A 23,435-nucleotide genomic window follows, 5' to 3' on the forward strand; every position below is an offset into this window, starting at 1 on the left:
CACTTTATATGAACCAAAAAAGTATGTGTGGAAACAGTGAAACTACAATCTGTTGGCTGGTGGCTATTGAGCAAGAGTGATATTCTGTGTTCCATCAGAATGTCATGCATGGTACGGATTTCAAAGCGTTACCTTAGGCATAGCCTTTAGGTGAGCAAGCCCTATACCCCCAAAATAGTAAGGAAAGCTAAAGTTTACGCAAAAACAGGTAACTAGTAGGTAGACGTGGGCAAATCTTTGTGGATATAGCTAACATACAACCACAGCTAGCTATTTTATAAAATAAACTATAGCTACCAGCCAGAAAAGTGAAGATGGCGACAATTGTACCGGAAGTTGTGCAGTGCACCATACTGAATTTGAATTTTCTAAGTTGTGCTAACAGTTGAAGAGCTGGCTACAAGGTAGCACACGATTTGGCTATGCTTTGTTAAATTGCTATATTTTTCATTACACACTTTAGTATTTGTCGGGTACGAAGGCCAGTTTGCAAGAATGTAGCTTGCTAGAGAATGTTGCAGTAATGCCGATATATTGAGGTGAGTTTCAGTTGTCCGTTTGCTCCCTAGCCAAGTTAAACTGGACCACTTTGCTATCTAGCATTTCCTATGGCTAACTAGCTATCCAATTGACGTCGTTTAAAATTAAATGCAGAATGCCATCCAATTTTTATTTCAAGTGTTGGAAAGATAGCTATCAGTTAATATATGTTGCGCGGAAGCGACCAACGAGTATATGGTCTCACAATGTTATCTAACGTTAGCTATCTAGTAAGTTAGCTCGCTAACTACTCATAGAATGCTATATTGTTTGTTTAGCTAACGTTAGCTGACTACAGGCTGCGGGCTCAATAAGTTGTGTTCAAGAGGCTAGTTAGCTAAGTAAGTTAGCCAAGGCCAATGGACAGCTTGAAGACATGCAGTTGCTAGCTTTAACTAACTAGCGATCAACGTGTTTCTTTCCCCCAAATGTAGATTGAACCTAAATAGAAGATACAGTGGGTTGTGTATGAAATGAATAGCTAACGTTAACATAAATTCTTGCGTTTTTTCCCCCCTGCAGATTTTGTCTTTTGAATATGACCTCGTTACCGTCACCCCAGCAGTACACAGCATCAACCTCAGCATGCAACATATTACCTGGTGATGGGAGTCAGGTGAGTTTATTTACACAGATGTTTATTCTCATGAGCATGGTCGTATTTCTATTACAGCGTATTGGATGACTGTCGCTCATATTCCATTCACCCAGTTCAATGTAACATCCATAGGTTTAGGCTACTACATGATACTCACATTTTCCCTATACCAGTCATGAAGTTGTTACAACCTGGCCTTTGAATTAACGTTTACAACAAATGTGCACACTGGTCGAGAGAAATTTGAGGTGACCGACAGTGGCATATTCAATACCACCTTGCACACTCTTGGATCTAGCTGATCTAGGGTGTAGTCATTAGTCCAACCGTTGCAAACGAGAGTTTATATTGGACACATCCAGGTATGTTTATTTTCGTTTCGTTTGCCTCTGTTTAAGAAACGTTTTACAGCAAAATCAGCGGAATGAATACATGCCTTATCACACGTAAACCCAGTTCACTTTCATAGCAGCCACGTTGTATTCCTCCGCATCTATGCGCTCTCCTGCTCTCACCCTTTCCCTTGGCTTGTGGACTTCAATGGACAACACATCAGCTGTATGTGACCAGGCGAAAAACCTATCCAAGCCAAACCATATCATAACCGCTACACACAGCCTACATCGTTGTCACCATTATTTGCTAATGTACCGTCATAGTCAACATAGCTAATAGAACTAACGCGTTAAACCCCCTACAATCATGCAGTAACGTTAGTGTACAGTCAGTTAGCGGTTATAACCAGTTAGCAGTTACACAGTCGGGTACCGGTGGCAATTAAATTGTAAATCCTTACCTTGACTTGGAAGAGTTCCAGTGTTGTTGGGTAGGCATACCCAACTAGCTAACATAGCATCCCTCTGTTTGAGTAGGCTAAGCTAGCTAGCTGCATTTGCAAGCTGTGAGAGAGAGAAAAAATGACGAAATATACATTTCTGTTGAATGCATTCAGTTGTGCAACTGACTAGGTATCCCCCTTTCCCAGCTCATCCATCTTTCACCATCACCTCTGTCTATCTCTCCTTGTGTTCAAGCAAACAACATACATATGCATCTCTCTCTCTGGCATCTCCAAAACTGTTAAACTATTATCTTTCTCTCTCTTTGAGTCCACTACTCACCATATTTTATGCACTGCAGTATTAGCTACCTGTAGCTTATTCTTTCAGTTTTTAATTTTTTTTATTTAACCTTTATTTAACCAGGTAGGCCAGTTGAGAACAAGTTCTCATTTACAACTGCGACCTGGCCAAGATAGAGCAAAGCAGTGCGACACAAACAACACAGTTACACATGGGATAAACAAACGTACAGTCAATAACACAATAGAAAAGTCTATATACAGTGTGTGCAAATGTAGTAAGATTAGGGCGATAAGGCAATAAATAGGCCATAGTGGTGAAATAATTACAATTTAGCAATTAAACACTGGAGTGATAGATGTGCAGAAGATGAATGTGCAAGTAGAGATACTGGGGTGCAAAGAAAAATAAATAAATAACATGGGGATGAGGGAGTTGGGTGGGCTAATTACAGATGGGCTATGTACAGGTGCAATGATCTGTAAGCTGCTCTGACAGCTGATGCTTAAAGTTGGTGAGGGAGATTTAAGTCTCCAGCTTCAGTGATTTTTGCAATTCGTTCCAGTACTGTGTAAGTCTACGGAAGGGGGGGAGAACCATGAGCCTCTTAGGTTTTGTATTGAAGTCAGTGTACCCAGAGGTGGACGGAAGCTAGCTGTCCTCCGGCTACACCATGGCGCTACCCTACATTATTTGCTGATGTGAATATATTTAGTATAGTTTTGTCTAAAAAGGATCAACAATTTTATGAAATTCACTGAGGATGGTCCTCCCCTCTGAGGGAGCTTCCACTGATGTTGACCTAAGTCTCAACAACATTAACCACAACCTTTGTACAGAGAATGTATCTGGTTCTGCTAAGGCTAATGCAGGTTCTGTCTGTGGCAGGTGCAGCCTAAAGCCCCTCTCCTGCAGATTCTGCGTGTGGCTGGAGCCCAGGAGGACATCTTTACCCTCAAGGAGGTGAGTGGACACAGTTGGCATGGTAACAGCCCTATAAGATAAAGCTATATTGCACTTATTAAAACGTATGTTCACAAACTGTGTGTGTCAGGTGATGCACTACCTGGGCCAGTACATCATGGGGAAGCAGTTGTATGATAAACAGAGGCAGCACATAGTGCACTGTCAGGACGACCCACTGGGAGAGCTGCTGGAAGTCGAGAGCTTCTCCGTCAAAAACCCCAGGTGAGCGCACTCGCACACCCACAGGCTCGTGCTCAGTACACATTATTCTTACACTGTATATAATACGCTTATGCTGTATACTTAACACTTAAGTTCAAGTCGACATGTGTCCTATTTTGCAGTCCAGTCTACGAGATGCTGAAGAAGTATTTAGTTGTGCTGAATTGTTCAGGTAAGTGATCGATGCCTCAGTTGCTTGTGAGATTTCCATTTTAAAAATACAATTTGATGCATTTGAATATGATCCTGCCGGAAACAGGTGAAAGACTAATGCAATGCTGCTTTGTCTGGATTGAGTGTGGGATGATTGTTGATACGAAATCAATATACATATTTTCTCTTTTTCCTCACGTGTACAGTCAAATCATCTACGTATAGGGTCTTAATGAATGTTGAAGCTTTAAGAATGATGGTTTTACCAACCAGTGAAGAATCAGTCTCTCTTTGTATCGCCTTCTAATCTATAAGCTCAGTCTTGCTGGTTGGAGGTGAAAGGTGTGCATGTGTAAACTGTAGAACTGGATCTCTCTTGATGTGGAGGTGTTTAACTCCTCATTTGCCCTGCAGAATTCTTCGAAGAAACCAGAGCTACAGTGTACCTATAGTGTTATAGGGAGTGTGTGTGTGTGTGTGTGTGCGGAGTGTGTTAATTAAAGGGCAGGGTGTGTTTTGTGTGTTACTGTATCTCATTCTGAAACACAGACGCTGCAGAGAGTCTTTCTGTGGGCCGTGAGTGTGTAGAGGGCGGAGTGGAGGACCGCGGTCAGGTAAAGCTGAAGCATGGTGCTCAGGAGAAACAGGGACCCTCAAGCCCACCACCTCACCACACACAACCCCCCCCCCAGGGTAGCTCAATCTGTCAGTCTCTTCAAAATGTAATGAGCCATGCGCGCAGCTTCATAGTTGAGATATCAATTGTTCTGGCCAACTGATTTTGTGGTCTTTATCACCATTATCAAAGTTGGAATACAATCAACTGATTTTAAAATTATTAGTTGCATTGAAAATGTAGAGCAGTTGGTTGATTTTCCCAAGTTTATTGAGCCAGTAGCTTGTGTGTTGTGAGGGGAGGGGAGGGCCACTGTCTTCGCAGGTGTTTATGTGTACAGAGTGGCACCGTCTCTGTACATCCCCATCTCTGGCCTGGCCTGGTGGAGTTCCAACATATAACACTGCCGGACCCACCAGCACCACTCAGAGCATGGGGGGCAGAGTCACTGTCTCTGTCTGTCTCAGAGTTCTCTTCTCTGCCCCAAACCTGCTGGAGGAACACAGCTCCTGATCCAGTCTCGTTTCAAACACCCACTCCCCCATCTACCCCTTCCTCTCTCTACCCGCCCCACACCTGGCCCTTCCCCAAACTTGCCCCTCCATGCAATATCTGCCACCTCTCTCTTCCACCGAAACAACAAACCCCACTTCCCCTTCTCCCTAACACCCAAACTGCCCTTCACCAACACCGCAATAGTTTCTTACCCCAACACCTCTTGTTTCCACTTAGCATTAGTTGCCTCTAGGCCAATAGTGCATATGGGAGTTTACAGTGAGATATGACTAGAGAAGAATTAATGAATGAATGTTGATCATATGAATAGTGATCAATGGGTTTAATTATCTGTGACTACAACTTTTGTTGAGAAGAGGCATGCAGAAATCATTGACTGATATTAAAAATGTAAATTCCCTCAGTCTTTGTGTATTGCAATTTGAAAAATAACAAAAATAAAGATAATATGGGAGGACTGGTTCCTCTTCGTCAAGAAATGCATGCAGACCAATTTAAAGATGTAGTCACTTGTCATCTAATCACGGCATCGTGTTGAATAGTATTCCAACTTGTGTGTGATCATGGAAGATTGAACGCTGCATCTGCGGTGTGGTGTGTCCATACTAATGCTTGTCTGGTTTATGCACACACAAACACCAAGCATGTAGGATTACAGATTAATTTAGGCAGATTGTAGTCAGTCACTCTCTTGTCTCCTTTCATTTTCAACCTTTCTCCGAATGTGTGTGGTTCTGTTGCCCTGTCTGTCCTTATGTGGCCCTCCATTGCCCCAGTACCCATGGACCTATTCCACTGACCTGCCCCCCACCCTCCCTAGGCCGTGCTGTGAAGGAGCTGTGGTTTCGCCAAGTGCCCAGTTTCTGCTCTGTTATCTGATTGGCTCTCCTCCTCCCCTCCTACTTGTGCAGGTGTGTGGGGGCGTGGCCAAGGCGGGCCTGGTTGTGGCCAGTGACGAGGCCCTCCCCATGCAGACCCCGTCTCAGAGAAGACCCCGGGAGCCTGACGAAGGTAAACTCACTCACATGGCTATATATAACTGCTATATTATTTGAGTCCCAACCCCCCCCTGTGGCCTCTCCCTCAGACTCTTTAGATGGCTTGCCCCAGTCGGCCTGCAAACGGCCCAAGCTCGAGGTCACACTAGACGAGTGGGACCTCTCAGGGCTGCCCTGGTGGTTTCTGGGTAATCTGCGTAACAACTACAGTCGCAGAAGCAACGGCTCTACGGACATCCACACTAATCAAGTAAGAAGAATATGCTGTTTACTATAGTCAGTTTATTTGCTTGTCAAGGGGATAAACTCAGGGAGCATAGTCATACAGTGATCAGATCACACACATCCTGACTGAGGGATCAGCTGTCTCCTGCGCAGGATGAGGACACAGCGATCGTGTCGGACACGACGGACGACCTGTGGTTCCTGACGGAGGGGGGAAGTGAACAGGTGAGCGTGGAAATGAAGGAGGCCGTGCTGGAAGAAGGGAGTGGAGGAGAAGGAGAGCCACCACCTGAAGATGAGGGAGGAGGAAAAGAGGAGAAGGCTGATAAGGAGGTAGGACTGTTCTCCTGTAGTTTCTATGTTGAGTGGTACATAAACAATTATATGTTTTCTTTATAGCTCTTGTACTATGGAGTATTATTTCAGACTATAGCTAGGTTGCACCTATGCATACACCTATTTAGCAGATGTTATTGCGGGTGTAGCGTAATGCTTGTGTTCCTAGCTCAGTGCAGTAATATCTAACATTACACAGAATCTAAAAGATTGGAATATAGAAATATTAGGATGATCAATGTATGAGTGGCATTGACTAGAGTACAATATATACACATGAAATTAGTAAAACAGTATGCTACCTTATTAAAGTGACCAGTGATTCCATGTCTATGTACATAGGGCAGCAGCCTCTAAGGTGCAGGTTTGAGTGACTGAGTGGTAACCAGCTAGTGACTAAGTTCTGTGCAGGGTACTGGGTGGGAGCCGGCTAGTGATGCCTATTTAAGTCTGATGGCCTTGAGATGGACGCTATTTTTCAGTCTCTCTGTCCCAGATTTGATGCACCTGTACTAACCTCGCCTTCTGGATGATACCGGGGTGAATGTCATTGATGATCTTTTTGGCCTTCCTGTGACATCGGGTGCTGTAGGTGTCTTGGAGGGCAGACAGTGTGCCCCCGGTGATAAGTTGGGCAGACTGCACCACCCTCTGGAGAGCCCTGCGTTTGTGGGCGGTGCAGTTGCTGTACCAGGTGGAGATGCAGCCCGACAGAATCCTCTCAATGGTGTATCTGCAAAAGTTTGAGGGTCTTCGCGGCCAAACTGAATTTCTTCAGCCTCCTGAGGTTAGAGGTGCTGTTGCACCTTCACCACACTGTCTGTGTGGGTGGACCATTTCAGATTGTCAGTGATATGTACGCCGTGGAACTTTAAGCTTTTCACCTTCTCCACTGCGGTCCCGTGGATTGGCACGTGCTCCCTCTGCTGTCTACTGAAGTCCACGATCAGCACCACTCCTACAGGGCCCTCACTTCCTCCCTGTAGGCTGGTCTCATCATTGTTGGTAATCAGGCCTACTACTGCAAACATGATGATTGAGTTGGAGGCGTGCTTGGCCACACAGTCATGGGTGAACAGGGAGTACAGGAGGGGGCTGAGCACGCACTCTTATGGGGCCCCTGTGTTGAGGATTAGCGTAGTGGTGTTGTTTTCTACCTTCACCACCTGGGGGCGGCCCCTCAAAGTCCAGAACCCAGTTGCACAGGGCGGGGTTCAGACCCAGGGCCCCAAGCTTAATGATGAGCTTGGAGGGTACTATGGTGTTGAAGGCTGAGCTGTAATCAATGAACAGCGTTCTTACATAGGTATTCATCTTGTCCAGATGGCAGTTATCTTTGCTTTTATTGGGTACAGGAGCAATGGTGGACATCATGAAGCAAGTGGGGACAGCAGACTGGGATAGGAAGAGATTGAATATGTCCGTAAACACTCCAGCCAGCTGGTCTGCGCGTGCTCTGAGGACGCGGCTAGGGATCCCGTCTGGGCCGGCAGCCTTACGTTGGTTAACACGATTAAATGTCTTACTCACGTCGGCTACGGAGAACTAGAGCCCACAGTCCTGGAAAGCAGTCCGCTTTGGTGGCACTGTGTTATCCTCAAAGCTGGCAAAGAAGGTGTTTAGCTTGTCCGGGAGCAAGATGTCGGTGTCTGTGACATGGCTGGTTTTCCCTTTGTAACCCATGATTGTCTGGAGTCCCTGCCACATACAGTACCAGTCAAAAGTTTGGACACCTAAAGTGTTAAGGTTTTTCCTTAATTTTTTCTACATTGTAGAATAATAGTGAAGACCTCAAAACTAGGAAATAACATATAGAATCATGTAGTAACCAAAAGTGTTAAACAAATCCAAATATATTTGAGATTCTTCAAAGTAGCCACCTTTTGCCTTGACAGCTTTGCACACTTTTGGCATTCTCTCAACCAGCTTCATGAGGTAATCACCTTAAATGTTTTTCCAATAGTCTTGAAGGAGTTGACACATGCTGAGCACGTGTTGGCTGCTTTTCCTTCAGTCTGCGGTCCAACTCATCCCAAACCATCCCAATTGGGTTGAGGTCGGGTGATTGTGGAGGCCAGGTCATCTGATGCAGCACTCCATCATTCTCTTTCTTGGTCAAATAGCCCTTACACCGCCTGAAGGTGTTTGGGTCATTGTCCTGTTGAAAAACAGATGATAGACTGCTGCGCCGCTTGGGAGTAGTGGGACTAAGGCATGGCATCTCAGTGCTAGAGGCGTCACTACAAACCCTGGTTCGATTCCAGGCTGTATCACAACCGGCCATGATTGGGAGTCCCATAGGGCGGTGCACAATTGGACCAGCGTTGTTATGGTTTGGCCGGGGTAGGCCGTCATTGTAAATAAGAATTTGTTCTTAACTGACTTGCCTAGTTAAATAAATCTAAAACTAAGTGCAAACCAGATGGAATGGCGTATTGCTGGAGAATGCTGTGGTAGCCATACTGGTTAAGTGTGCCTTGAATTCTAAATAAATCAGTGTCACCAGCAAAGCACCATCACACCACTACCTCCATGCTTCACGGTGGGAACCACACATGCGGCGATCGTCTGTTCACTTACTCTTCGTCTCAAATTTGGACTCATCAGACCAAAGGACAGATTTCCACTGGTCTAATGTCCATTGCTCGTGTTTCTTGGCCCTGGCAAGTTTCTTCTTCATATTGGTGACCTTTAGTTGTGGTTTCTTTGCAGCAATTTGACCATGAAGGCCTGATTCATGCAATCTCCTCTAACAATTGATGTGTCTGTTACTTGAACTCTGCAAAGCATTTATTTGGGCTGCAATCTGAGATGTAGTTAATTACAGATGTCTGAGGCTGGTAACTCTACTGAACTTATCCTCGGCAGCAGAGGTACCTTTGGGTCTTCTTTTCCTGTGGCGGTCCTTATGAGAGCCAATTTCATCATAACTGTCGTTTCTCTTTGCTTATTTGAGATGTTCTTGCCACAATATGGACTTGGTCTTTTACCAAATAGGGCTATCTTCTGTATACCACCCCTACCTTGTCACACCACATCTAATTGGCTCAAACACATTGAAAAGGAAAGAAATTCCACAAATTCTCTTTTTACAAGGCACAATTGTTAATTGAAATGCATTTCAGGTGACTACCTCATGAAGCTGGTTGAGAGAATGCCAAGTGTGTGAAGCTGTCATAAGACAAAGGGTGGCTACTTTGAAAAATCTCAAATATATTTTGATTTGTTTAACTTTGTTATTGTTGCTTATTACATGATTCCATATGTGTTATTTCATAGTTTTGATGTCTTCACTATTATTCTACAATGAAGAAAATAGTAAAAATAAAGAAAAACGCTTGAATGAGTAGGCGTGTCCAAACTTTTGACGGGAACTGTACTCTACGTCTCGTGTCTGAACCGTTGAATTGTGTTTCCACGTTGTCTCTACTGACATTTTGCCTGTGATTGCCTTAGGGAGGGCAAAACTGTACTGTTTGAATTTGACCATATTCCCTGTCACCTTGCGGTGGTTTGCACCAACAGTTTTGCGCTGATGCTGCCATCTACCCATGTTTTTGGGGTTTAGGTCAATTTCCATCCGATTAGCGACAGATTTCCACTCAAATATTCATAAAGAAAATATGCAGTACGTGATGACGTAGTGCACACAATGTACTTTCTTTTCAAGTTTTCATTTACCAAATAAAAATCAAAAGTTTCCATCGCATTTTCAACTCTACTGATAGTTTTGTCACAAACTGTTGCGTTAAATAGCAAATGTATTTATTTTATTGAACTTTTTACTTAACTAAATGTTCCTACTGTTGTATTGGCATGTGCGCTCTAGCCAACAGTTCCCAGATACAGTGCGGGTTTTGGTTTTAAAACTTTGTTTCTATTGAACATGCCATACTAATAAAGGCATTTTAATTAATTATATGAAGAGTGCCTTGGTCCTCCTTTCTTTTTGATGACAGTGCGGGTAGGCTTATCTTTATGACGAGAGTATTATGGATAACGCAAAGAATATTTGTTTGTCAAGCAGCAGTCAGGCATCGATCATCATGTCACCAGAATAAGACCCTCAATATTTATTGGAAAGAGACATGAAGCTCATCACTGTGCACTTTCACCACCCTGTGAAGTTCATAACTTATTTAATCTGCAGCCTATTAAACTGCCTTGGTTTCCCAAGATGTAGTGGGAGGACTAGGGCTGTTGCGTGACTGTATTACCGCCACACCGGCAGTCATGAAGGCAGTCAAATTCCATGTGACAGTTTAGTCACGGTAATTAGGCTTCTCCAAGCTCTGATGCTGCTGCTGGTCATTAGTAGCCTACCAAACTTGCTAACTGCCTGGTACTCGGCACTATTGTCCCCCTAATCACTCTGAAATCAATGCAAATGTCATCAAAAATCGAATCCAACACTTCATGAGAGCTCATGTTGTGTCACATTTCTATAGGCTATGCAATTGTGCTAGAAAACAGAGTGGTGGCCTTAACTAAAAAGATGATCCCACCAGCTTTCTATAGGCTATGCATACTATATTTATTTCTCAACTTTCCTAATATTAAGCACATTGCTTTTATTTACAATAGGAGTATAGCCTACCTGGCTGGCATGAAAATGAACCATGTGAAAAGTGTCCTCCATTCGCTATTTCAGTGCATAGATTACGTGTTTAGTTTTTTCCCCGCTGCCCCTGTTTCAAGACAGGTGCATGATAATGGTTCTTCTAGATCAAAACAAATTTCACACATTATTTACTATATGTAAAGACGAGATTAAATCAAGAATAGTCTGATGGGTGACAATATCAGCCTATCACTTGTGAGTTATATATTATCACTTGTGAATGATGCCCAGCATAAGAAACAATGCCTTTTGTTTGTGACTTTGTCAAATTATAGTTGCACACCTCATGTACCCTAGCCCATAAGCCTGTATATTTTGGTATAAGTTTTGAATCACAACTAAAGTGGCCAAATACATTTTAAGAAGTTATCACATTAATCCGCTTTACAAGGGGTGTAGAGCCTAACTGGCATACATACGCAGTGTGTGCGTTTTCAAGTTTGGGGAAGATCATTTTCACCATAAAAATGCACCTTTATAACAAAAGCATTACATGCATATTTTAATTTGTGATCACTTTTGATAAGGGTGTTTTCCCGCTAATGGAACATTCGCACTTATAGTCTACTACCATGTGCGCATTGCTGTGCTTATAATGTGAAGAAATAGCCTGATAGTTTCTCAACATTTTAAGCTTAAAGTTCTGATCTATTTCTTCAGCCACATTGCGTAGAAAATGTTTTTTGATGATAATTGTTGTATTAATTTGGGATCTATCACATCCCACAACTGTCCCAGACTGTTTGGAATATTTATTTCTCGCACAGAATAGAATAAGTCGGCTTTTGTACTATGGGGGATAGTAGATTGACATAGGCTAGTGCTTTTGCTGTACGTTAGGCCTACTCATCTTGTAGGGCTGACGAAAAGTAAATGTGGACAGTTCTTCCAATATCCACCTCGGAATTGGATAAGGACGTGTGCAGTTGCGTCCCCGATGTGTCTGTCTTCACTTGTAGCCTGTGAGAAAGACCTGATCACGTGATGGAGAGCCATGTGAGTGAGATGGAGTTTCGGAGCGCACAGCACTCAGGCAGAAGGGCACAACGGCCACTGGCCGCCAAAGGCATTGATTTGTTTAGGGTGCATTACAGCCACACAAAGGGGATGCCACCGTGAAATTCTTGGCATTATCAAGTGCTTGTCAAATTGTAACTGATGTGTGTACAGCCTGCGCGAAAAACAAAGCAGAGCTCATGCTTTTTCAAGATACTTTTTTTCAAATCATCATTAGTCGCATCATGCAGCCTTACAATGTATTAAAAATCCAAACATATAGCCCAACGTTTGTATCACAACTAAAGTTACATTAATAACTCTAAATTAAGCATATAGGAATACCTATTTCTTTAACCGCTTAACACAGAATAGCCACATGTGAGCACTCCCACAAATCCTTTGGAGAAAATATCCTTTCTATTTTATTCAGCTTTGTTCAATTGTATTCTTCATACTACAAAATAATGCCACGGAATTCTAAGCAAATCTTGTCTGCTAAATGAACTAGTGTTTGCCCACAGCCATATGGCATAGCCATATCAGGACTTAACATAAGGACAACTCAGAATATGCTATTCTGTTCTTCTGATATAGACTACATTTTCTTCATATCATGCTTCTTTAGACCTGTCTAAAATAAATAATGGATTTATTGGGAAGGTGTAGGCTATATTTCATGGATTTATTAGACTTTTTAAAATGTAGTTGTTCCAAAGGTCTGTGTCAGTGGCTTGTGTGTAAGCCAGGAGATGCTAAATGTTTTTATGTTAACAGTCTATTACCGTGAGACCGACAGTTACTTGCTTGACAATCACTGGCTGACAAAATGTCATGACGGCCACAGCCCTAGGGAGGACCACACACCAGATCACGTGACTTTACTTCCATAGGATGGTTATTACGATATTTGCGCATAAAGGCATTTCCACCGCCATTTCTAGCATTAATTAATTTTAGAAACAAAAAGTTCCCACCATGCCAAACGTATAAATGATCTGTTGGCGTTTATATAATTTAACCAAACACAGCTGTTTTTTTTTAATACGGTATGTCTTTACTCTCATAAAAACTGTATGGAAACGTAGTTTATGTGACTGAGTGTCTCTTCTCTCCTCAGATGCAGGAGGAGCCAGATGAGGACTCTCAGTGTCTGAGTGATGATACGGATATAGAGATCTCTACACAGGTCCGTCTCCATCTCTGTTTTCCATCTTTTTGTCTCGATCTCTCTTTCGCTCGACTTTGTCTCCCTCTATCTGACTGTCTCTGCCTCTGTCTCACATGACACTGATAGTTCCTTATAGCTACCTCTTGTCTAACACATTCTCTAACTCTCTCAGGATGCATGGCAGTGTACAGAGTGCAGGAAGTACAACTCTCCTCTCCAGCGCTACTGCGTACGCTGCTGGGCTCTACGCAAGAACTGGTACAAAGACGTCCCACGGTTGGTCCACTCACTTTCCGTCCCCGACATCCCAGCATGCAGTACTCTGGCCCCGCGAGACGACGATGAGGAGGAAAGCGACACAGGCATCGATGTCCCAGACTGCCTCAGGACCGTGTCTGACCCCGTCATCCTGCCCTCACACTCCACCCCTGACCGCCTGCTGCCCCCCGGGGTTCCAGGGAAGGGCAAGGGTCCTAGGCCGCGAGGCCTTCCCAGGGAGGAGCAGCTCTCTGGGGGAGAGAGTCAGGAAAGCCTGGGGATGGAAGTAGAGGTTAGGCCCGAGGCGCTGTTGGAGCCCTGTAAGCTGTGTCGGATGCGTCCGCGTAACGGGAGTATTATACACGGCCGCACGGCTCACCTGCTAACCTGCTTCTCCTGCGCCAGGAAGCTGCACAAGTTCCACGCTCCATGTCCCGGTTGTGGACAGATTATACAGAAGGTTATAAAGACATTCATAGCCTGAGAGGATTGGAACACACAGATGTAATGTACAAGGTTATTTAAAATTGGAACAAGACACAATCCCTTGCATCAAAAGCCACTCATACGCCCCAGAGAGACACGGAGTATAGCACTTAAAAGAGCATGTTCCCTTTTGCTCTCTGTTACCTTGTATTGCTTGTATCACACTGCCTCTGATCAATGGCGCTAGTAATGAAAGGTACAAATCCAGCAATGTGTTTCTTGAAGTATCCAACTATATAGTTATCTCTGTGCCACATTTCATGAAAGTCATTTGCTACTCAATGTAACATCATAGGTATTTATTTATTTGAGGGCCAAGCAGCATTGTACATATGAAAACGCAGCTGTCATTGCAGCTAACTTTGACGACAACGATATGTGAGACTTAAGTTTTTGTTCCCGACGGAAGACCTGTTGACATTTGTTTCCTATTGGCCACTGTTGTAGGTGTCCAGAAAAAGCTTTCTGCCGGTTGTCAGGCTGCTGACGTGTTTGCTGCCATACGCTATATTTTATCCCTTAAAGACCGGTCTTCTCTCCCTCAGTTAAGATGATGGTAAGCTAGCTACACACTGGCTGACTACTTCTCCTCCAGTGAGAACAGGTATGAATTCTCATTGCCATGTATATTCATGGAGCCGCAGTGCTTTGGTGGTCCTCCTCTCCTGTTTAGTCCTTTTGTTTTTCTTTAATAATTTCTCTGCAGCGTTTTTTTTGTGTGCTCTTGAAAACGAAGACAAGGGGGATCAAAAGGAGATTTTCGATACATACTCTACGTTTTTGCTGATTTATTGACCATTTTGGTTGCAAGGCCTATTTTCAAGATAAGTCAATAAGAAACATCTCCTTTGGATACCCTTGTCATCGTTTTTCAATAGTATACATACCCCCAGGGAGAAGTCTTTACCCTGCAGCGCTGATCAGAATGGTTTGTTGTCTTACTGTCCTTGTACTGTCCTTGTACTTTGTTGTGTTACTGTCCCTGTCCTTGTAATGCAAGTGAATGTACTCCACAGAACTTTTGCCTCTCTTTTCAAAGTCTAGTTAGTAAAAAGTAGTTAATATTAACGATAATAACCAGTCTGTAATATAGTTGAAGAGTCACATCTATAGCCCTCAATGTAGAGTTGTTGTAAATTAGCCCATCTCAATAAGGAAATACTTTGGTATATATAGTGTATGTGGACACCCCTTCAAATGAGTGGATTCAGTTATTTCAGCCACATCCGTTGCTAAAAGGTGTATGTCATCGAGCACTCCGACATGCAATCTCCATAGACAAACATTGGCAGTAGAATGGCCTTACAGATGAGCTCTGACTTTCAACGTGGCACCTTCATAAGATGCCACCTTTACAACTAGTCAGTTTGTAAAATGTCTGCCCTGCTAGCGCTGCCCCGATCAACTGTAAGTGCTGTTATTGTGAAGTGAGAACATCTAGGAGCAACAACGGCTCAGCTGTGAAGTGGAAGGCCACACAAGCTCACAGAATGGGACCGCCGATTGCTATAAAAAAAATGTTTGTCCTTGGTTGTAACACACACTACTAAGTTCCAAACTGCCTCTGGAAGCAACGTCAACACAAAAACTGTTTGTCTGGAGCTTCATGAAATGGGTTTCCATGGCCGAGCAGCTGCACACAAGCCTAAGATCACCATGTGCAATGCCAAGCATCGGGTGGAGTGGTGTAAAGCTCGCCGCCATTGGACTCTGGAGCAGTGGAAATGCGTTCTCTGGCGTGATGAATCATGCTTCACCATCTGGTAGTCCAACGGACTAATCTGGATTCAGCGGATGCCAGGAGAACACTACCTGCCAGAATGTGTAGTGCCTACTGTGAAGTTTTGTGGAGGAGGAATAATGGTCTGGGACTGTTTTTTTTATGGTTGTGTCTAGGCCCTTTAGAGATCTTAATGCTCCAATGACATTCTAGATGATTCTGTGCTTCCAACATTTTGACGAAGGCCCTTTGCTGTTTTAGCATAACAATGCACCGTGCATGGAGCGAGGTCCATACAGAAATGGTTTGTCGAGATCGGTGTGAAGAACTTGACTGGCCTGCACAGAGCCCTGACCTCAACCCCATCGAACAGCTTTGAGATGAATTGGAACCCCGACTGCGAGCAAGGCCTAATCGCCCAACATCAGTGCCCAACCTCACTAATGCTCTTGTGGCTGAATGGAAGCAAGTCCCCACAGCAATGTTCTAACATCTAGTGGAAATCCTTCCCAGAAGAGTGGAAGCTGTTTGAGCAGCGAAGGGGGGACCAACTCCATATTAATGCCCGTGATTCTGGAATGAGATGTTCAACGAGCAGGTGTCCACATACTTTTGGTCATGTAGTGTTTCTACGTGCAAGGGCTGCCATTTTTCCTTTCCAGACCAGTATTTACTTTTTAGTCTTAAATATGAATACTAAAATATTCACAATTGCCAATTTTCTTAAATTCTAGTTCTGCTCTCTTGAATTTCTCCATTTTAGTGCAGTGAACTTGGCAATTTTGAACTTGGCAATTTCTTTATACCTTTGATTCATTATTTTCCTGTTTTAGGAGGTGTTGTGCTTGATATTAGTAATATTTGTGATCCTTTAATTCCTCTCCAAATATGTTTTATTTTATGATTTTTGTTAACCTCTTCCAATATCCTACATTTTAAATCAGATTAATGAGTGTTGGGACAGTAAGTATGGAGTTGTACACCACTACACAGAATACAGGCCTGCTAAGCCTTATCACCTGCGCTAAGTTTGCCCCTTGATAATTAGAAGAAATAAAACATTAAAGCGGCAATTGCAGTTGAAACAATAACAAAGTGTTTTCCCCGCGCTGTTTCTGTCAATAACTGAGGGATGGGGCTGGAGAAATGTATCCGCTCATATACAGAGCTATGGCTGTTAAGGCCTGACCATCTATGATATCAAAATAATAGTTTTAACAATGTTTTGAGGCGATACAGTGCTTGTTTAAATAAAGTAAATCAATTTTCTTTTTGGGGTACAACAGTTAAACAAACTAAGCTAATGAGGCATTTAAGTTGGTCTTCAAAAATCATTACTATATATATTTTGCTACTGCCAAATGGCTGTAGCAACTGCAGATCGTCCCTTTTTAAAGGGAGGACTAAAGGTAAAATATAAAATGACAAGATCTTAAGGTGTGAATAAAGCTATATAGATGGTAAAGATTATTATTTTTTTGCTTTGTCTTCTATTTCTAGATGCAAACTGCACAGGTGGAAATGCACAGTAATGCTATACTCATAGTAATACTCAAGCTCTTTGTTTCTGGAGGCCAATAGTGTGTCCTCTATCACTCTAAGGTAGAAAAAGACGTGTGTGGGGTTTTCCCGATGATGGTGCATTTGAGTGTGCTTGTTGAGTTTTGTTTAAGGGAAGCGTTTCACTGCCAAACGTAATGATTGGTTTTTGCTTGTTTGTATGTTATGGAAATTGTTTTGGGTTTCAATTGATATTAGTTCTGCAATTATTTGCTTGAAGATGTATTGTTCCTGTGTGTACAATGCTGTTTTCTGTTATGCTTTTGTGAAGGTCCTGAATGGCAGGCTGCAGGCAGGTGACCTGTAACAAAGTGACCTGTCCTCTCCCGTCTCTCTACTGCTTGTAACAGACACTCAGGTCTACTCTGAAACATTAACATGCACTTGTACAGAGAGCTCTTTATTCCTTGTCCTAGCTGTGCTCTGCCTGACTGAAGGGAATGATGGCCTTGCCTTCCACCACTGTTCAGCTCTTTACTTGTACTTATCCCCTCTGCCTCCAGGTGGTGCTCGATAGCAGTGGTTCTCAGTCCAAGAGCTCTCGCACGTTGCAGCTGTATAGTATTAAACATGTTATAATCTGCATAGAGTATGGCTGATTAGTGTGAGACTAAACCCAGCACTGTGCTGGTTAGAGAATTATACTAGCAATGTGTATTAAAGCTATATTAGATCTGCTATATTGTAAAGGAACCCTGCTTTGATCCCCTTGTATTGCCCTATTCATGCCACAGAGCTCTACCTACTATCTAACATGGAGGCACATCAGAATGTGTCATTGTTGTGGTTGTTGAAAACTGAGAAAGGCACCAAATTCGAAAAGATGTGATGAGCATGAATGCAACAGAACATTCCAGAAGAACATGGTACATCCAATATGGCCTCATGTCATGGAACATTGCTTTGAATTGGAATGTTAGTTCTGCTCATTCTAAATCTGTTTGTAGTGCTGTATTATGAATAAAGTAACAAGTACAACTAATTGTGTAGGCCTACTGTTATTTTGGCATGTCTGTTATTTATTACAGTTTGCTGGTAGGAGTACAGTATGACTCACATTATCATTGGATAATTCTCTTGCGCTGACATGTGCATGCACACAATAAACCTGTTGATGTACAGTATCTGCTGTATGTGGAGTTCTTTGAGGCTGAATAATAAGTCCTTGTATGACAGTCCAGCTGTCCTGTACTCTCTCCTTCATGACAGCCCCCCCCCCCCTCTCCCTGTCTGTCTGTGCAACATTTTACATTTACATTTAAGTCATTTAGCAGACGCTCTTATCCAGAGCGACTTACAAATTGGTGCATTCACCTTATGGCATCCAGTGGAACAGCCACTTTACAATAGTGCATCTAAATCTTTTAAGGGGGGGGTCAGAAGGATTGCTTTATCCTATCCTAGGTATTCCTTGAAGAGGTGGGGTTTCAGGTGTCTCCGGAAGGTGGTGATTGACTCCGCTGTCCTGGCGTCGTGAGGGAGTTTGTTCCACCATTGGGGTGCCAGAGCAGCGAACAGTTTTGACTGGGCTGAGCGGGAACTGTACTTCCTCAGTGGTAGGGAGGCGAGCAGGCCAGAGGTGGATGAACGCAGTGCCCTTGTTTGGGTGTAGGGCCTGATCAGAGCCTGAAGGTACTGAGGTGCCGTTCCCCTCACAGCTCCGTAGGCAAGCACCATGGTCTTGTAGCGGATGCGAGCTTCAACTGGAAGCCAGTGGAGAGAGCGGAGGAGCGGGGTGACGTGAGAGAACTTGGGAAGGTTGAACACCAGACGGGCTGCGGCGTTCTGGATGAGTTGTAGGGGTTTAATGGCACAGGCAGGGAGCCCAGCCAACAGCGAGTTGCAGTAATCCAGACGGGAGATGACAAGTGCCTGGATTAGGACCTGCGCCGCTTCCTGTGTGAGGCAGGGTCGTACTCTGCGGATGTTGTAGAGCATGAACCTACAGGAACGGGCCACCGCCTTGATGTTAGTTGAGAACGACAGGGTGTTGTCCAGGATCACGCCAAGGTTCTTAGCGCTCTGGGAGGAGGACACAATGGAGTTGTCAACCGTGATGGCGAGATCATGGAACGGGCAGTCCTTCCCCGGGAGGAAGAGCAGCTCCGTCTTGCCGAGGTTCAGCTTGAGGTGGTGATCCGTCATCCACACTGATATGTCTGCCAGACATGCAGAGATGCGATTCGCCACCTGGTCATCAGAAGGGGGAAAGGAGAAGATTAATTGTGTGTCGTCTGCATAGCAATGATAGGAGAGACCATGTGAGGTTATGACAGAGCCAAGTGACTTGGTGTATAGCGAGAATAGGAGAGGGCCTAGAACAGAGCCCTGGGGGACACCAGTGGTGAGAGCGCGTGGTGAGGAGACAGATTCTCGCCACGCCACCTGGTAGGAGCGACCTGTCAGGTAGGACGCAATCCAAGCGTGGGCCGCGCCGGAGATGCCCAACTCGGAGAGGGTGGAGAGGAGGATCTGATGGTTCACAGTATCGAAGGCAGCCGATAGGTCTAGAAGGATGAGAGCAGAGGAGAGAGAGTTAGCTTTAGCAGTGCGGAGCGCCTCCGTGATACAGAGAAGAGCAGTCTCAGTTGAGTGACTAGTCTTGAAACCTGACTGATTTGGATCAAGAAGGTCATTCTGAGAGAGATAGCAGGAGAGCTGGCCAAGGACGGCACGTTCAAGAGTTTTGGAGAGAAAAGAAAGAAGGGATACTGGTCTGTAGTTGTTGACATCGGAGGGATCGAGTGTAGGTTTTTTCAGAAGGGGTGCAACTCTCGCTCTCTTGAAGACGGAAGGGACGTAGCCAGCGGTCAAGGATGAGTTGATGAGCGAGGTGAGGTAAGGGAGAAGGTCTCCGGAAATGGTCTGGAGAAGAGAGGAGGGGATAGGGTCAAGCGGGCAGGTTGTTGGGCGGCCGGCCGTCACAAGACGCGAGATTTCATCTGGAGAGAGAGGGGAGAAAGAGGTCATAGCACAGGGTAGGGCAGTGTGAGCAGAACCAGCGGTGTCGTTTGACTTAGCAAACGAGGATCGGATGTCGTCGACCTTCTTTTCGAAATGGTTGACGAAGTCGTCTGCAGAGAGGGAGGAGGGGGGGAGGAGGATTCAGGAGGGAGGAGAAGGTGGCAAAGAGCTTCCTAGGGTTAGAGGCAGATGCTTGGAATTTAGAGTGGTAGAAAGTGGCTTTAGCAGCAGAGACAGAAGAGGAAAATGTAGAGAGGAGGGAGTGAAAGGATGCCAGGTCCGCAGGGAGGCGAGTTTTCCTCCATTTCCGCTCGGCTGCCCGGAGCCCTGTTCTGTGAGCTCGCAATGAGTCGTCGAGCCACGGAGCGGGAGGGGAGGACCGAGCCGGCCTGGAGGATAGGGGACATAGAGAGTCAAAGGATGCAGAAAGGGAGGAGAGGAGGGTTGAGGAGGCAGAATCAGGAGATAGGTTGGAGAAGGTTTGAGCAGAGGGAAGAGATGATAGGATGGAAGAGGAGAGAGTAGCGGGGGAGAGAGAGCGAAGGTTGGGACGGCGCGATACCATCCGAGTAGGGGCAGTGTGGGAAGTGTTGGATGAGAGCGAGAGGGAAAAGGATACAAGGTAGTGGTCGGAGACTTGGAGGGGAGTTGCAATGAGGTTAGTGGAAGAACAGCATCTGGTAAAGATGAGGTCAAGCGTATTGCCTGCCTTGTGAGTAGGGGGGGAAGGTGAGAGGGTGAGGTCAAAAGAGGAGAGGAGTGGAAAGAAGGAGGCAGAGAGGAATGAGTCAAAGGTAGACGTGGGGAGGTTAAAGTCACCCAGAACTGTGAGAGGTGAGCCGTCCTCAGGAAAGGAGCTTATCAAGGCATCAAGCTCATTGATGAACTCTCCGAGGGACATCTCTTTAGTTACTTCTCACACTCCACTTAACCTCACTAATTCCCATTATGAAGTGTTTAATAAAAGTGTGTTTTCTGAGTCCCAAAATAAATCCCCACCAGGTCGTATGGGCACTTCCATAGGGAGGTTTTCTGTTGGAAAGTCCCCTCTGTGTTAAATGTCTGTCTTAGGGAGAGACTCCTCAATACTGACAGTCCCAGATGGGTAGGTTATTCCAGAACAAAACACATGGGCTAGCGAGACCTCCGCTATTAAACACAGACTTGTTTTTGACCAACCAAATTTCATTTGACTTGGTCAGAAAACACAGCAAAATACGTGTGAGGATTTCTTTTAAAGCATTGAGTGGAGAAAAATAGTAAAGTGGAGGTACGCTACATGACCAAAAGTATGTGGACACCTGCTTGCCAAACATCTCATTTCAAAATCATGGGCATTAATATGGAGTTGGTTCCCCTTTTTGCTGCTATAACAACCTCCACTCTTATGGGAAGGCTTTTCACTAGATGTTGGAGCATTGCTGCGGGGACTCAGCTACGAGCATTAGTGAGGCTGGGCACTGATGATGTGCGATTAGGCCTTGCTCGCAATCGGCGTTCAAATTCATCACAAAGGTGTTTGATGGGGTTGAGGTCAGGGCTCTGCAGGCCAGTCAAATAATTCCACACCAATCTCGACAAACAATTTCCGTATGGAACTCGCTTTGTGCACAGGGGCATTGTCATCCTGAAACAGGAAAGGGCCTTCCCCAAACTGTTGCCACAAGTTGGAAGCACAGAATCATCTAGACTGTCATTGTATGCTGTAGTGTTAAGATTTCCCTTCAATGGAACTAAGGGGCCTAGCACAAACCATGGAAAAACAGCCCCAGACCATTATTCCTCCTCCAAACTTTACAGTTGGCACTATGCTTTGGGGCAGGTAGCGTTCTCCTAGCATCCGCCAAACCCAGATTCGTTCGTCGGACTACCAGATGGTGAAGCGTGATTCAACCAGAGAACCAATTTCCACTGCTCCAGAGTCCAATGGCGGCGAGCTTTACACCACTCCAGCCAACGCTAGGCATTGAGCATATTGATCATAGGCTTTTGTGCGGCTGCCGCCCATGGAAACCCCTTTCATGAAGCACCTGACGAACAGTTCTTGTGCTGACGTTGCTTCCAGAGGCACTTTGGAACTCAGTAGTGAGTGTTGCAACCGACAGACTATTTTACGTGCTTCAGCACTCAACGGTCCCTTTCTGTGAGCTTGTGTGGCCTACCACTTCGCGGCTGAGCCGTTGTTGCCCCTAAACGTTTCCACTTCACAATAACAGCACTTACAGTTCATCAGGGCAACTCTAGCAATAATTTGAAGGGGTGTCCACATACTTTTTCACAGCACTGTATATATAAAAGTATTTGCCCCCTTTCTAATTTTCTCTACTTGGTGGTGGTGGTAGTGCGATGGTTTGGGGATGCTTTGCTGCCTCAGGACCTGGATTACTTGCCTTAATAGAAGGAACCATGAATGTATCAGAGTGTATGTGTCTGCTCTATATCAGAGAATTCTACAGGAGAATGTCAGGCCAACCGTCTGTGAGCTGAGGCTGAAGCGCAGCTGGGTCATGCAGCAAGACAATGATCCAAAACGCAATCATGTCTACATGAAAATAGTTAAAAAGCAACACATTTGATGTTTTGGAATGGCCTAGTCAAAGTCCAGACCTAATCTCCCAATTGAGATGTGGCAAGACTTGAAATGAGCAGTTCATGCTTGAAAACAAAATCCACAAATGTCACAGCAATGTGAGAGACTGATCAACAACTACATGAAGCATTTAGTTGCAGTCATTGCATCTAAAGGTGGCACAACCAGTTATTGAGTGTAAAGGCTAAATTACTTTTTCACACAGGGGAATTGGGTGTTGCATAACTTTGTTAATTAAATAAATAAAATAAACATACATTTTTTTTATTATTTGTAAACTCAGGTTCCATTTATCTAATATTGGGTTTTGGTTGAAGATCTGATAACATTCAGTATCAAAAAATATGCAAAAATCGAGAAAATCAGAAAGGGGGAAAATATGTTTTCACAGCACTGTATAGTGTAGCTTCTGTGACGTCACCTTCCCTGACACCTGTAGTAACTCAACCTGGGACCTAATAGTAACAGCTTTTCTGACTTCATTGGAGTGCTGGTTTGTGCATGGTATGGAATGTGGGTTGGTACAAGAGAAAGGCATGGCAGCACAGTGACATGGCACCAATGGCAGTTCCAGAATGCTGTGGGCTCAGGAGTAGAAGGGGATCTACATGTTGCTATGACTACAGAGTGACCATCCCAACATCCCAGAATAACCCAGCCACATTCCCCGCTCACCCCCACTACGAGCAACAAACTGGGTCACCGCTGCAATACTTCCTGTTGAAAGCAGATAGAATGTCCCCAGCCCAGAATGAAAACAAGCCCTCTATCTAGCTAGCCCATAACCCTAATCTGAAGGGAGCAGACAGGTGTGGGA

At 44.5% G+C, this 23,435-nt stretch overlaps 1 protein-coding gene across 3 annotated transcripts; it reads left to right on the forward strand.

Annotated features, from left to right (window-relative positions):
* The first annotated feature begins 108 nt into the window (after positions 1 to 108).
* mdm4 (MDM4 regulator of p53) lies at positions 109 to 18,046 on the forward strand. Of its 3 annotated transcripts, none has more exons than XM_055869572.1 (11): positions 109 to 539; positions 1,063 to 1,156; positions 3,109 to 3,183; positions 3,275 to 3,408; positions 3,531 to 3,580; positions 4,111 to 4,175; positions 5,605 to 5,704; positions 5,781 to 5,941; positions 6,055 to 6,249; positions 12,990 to 13,058; positions 13,213 to 18,046. In XM_055869572.1, exons 2-11 carry the CDS (start codon positions 1,079 to 1,081, stop codon positions 13,780 to 13,782), a joined length of 1,497 nt encoding a protein of 498 aa, XP_055725547.1. In that variant the 5' UTR covers positions 109 to 539; positions 1,063 to 1,078; the 3' UTR covers positions 13,783 to 18,046. The 3 variants fall into 3 exon arrangements, with proteins under 3 accessions (XP_055725547.1, XP_055725549.1, XP_055725548.1); XM_055869574.1 differs by having other exon boundaries at positions 111 to 539; positions 6,070 to 6,249; XM_055869573.1 differs by lacking the exon at positions 109 to 539 and adding an exon at positions 587 to 770.
* The last annotated feature ends 5,389 nt before the right edge of the window (positions 18,047 to 23,435 follow it).

This window comes from Salvelinus fontinalis, chromosome 18 (assembly GCF_029448725.1).
Source record: "Salvelinus fontinalis isolate EN_2023a chromosome 18, ASM2944872v1, whole genome shotgun sequence".
Classification (NCBI taxonomy): domain Eukaryota; kingdom Metazoa; phylum Chordata; class Actinopteri; order Salmoniformes; family Salmonidae; genus Salvelinus; species Salvelinus fontinalis.

Coding starts and splice junctions, on each gene's coding strand:
- mdm4 (XM_055869572.1), top strand. CDS start 1,079: ATGACCTCGTTACCGTCACCCCAGCAGTACACAGCATCAACCTCAGCA. Junction 5,705..5,780: donor ACCCCGGGAGCCTGACGAAG/GTAAACTCACTC, acceptor CCTCTCCCTCAG/ACTCTTTAGATGGCTTGCCC. Junction 5,942..6,054: donor CGGACATCCACACTAATCAA/GTAAGAAGAATA, acceptor CTGAGGGATCAG/CTGTCTCCTGCGCAGGATGA.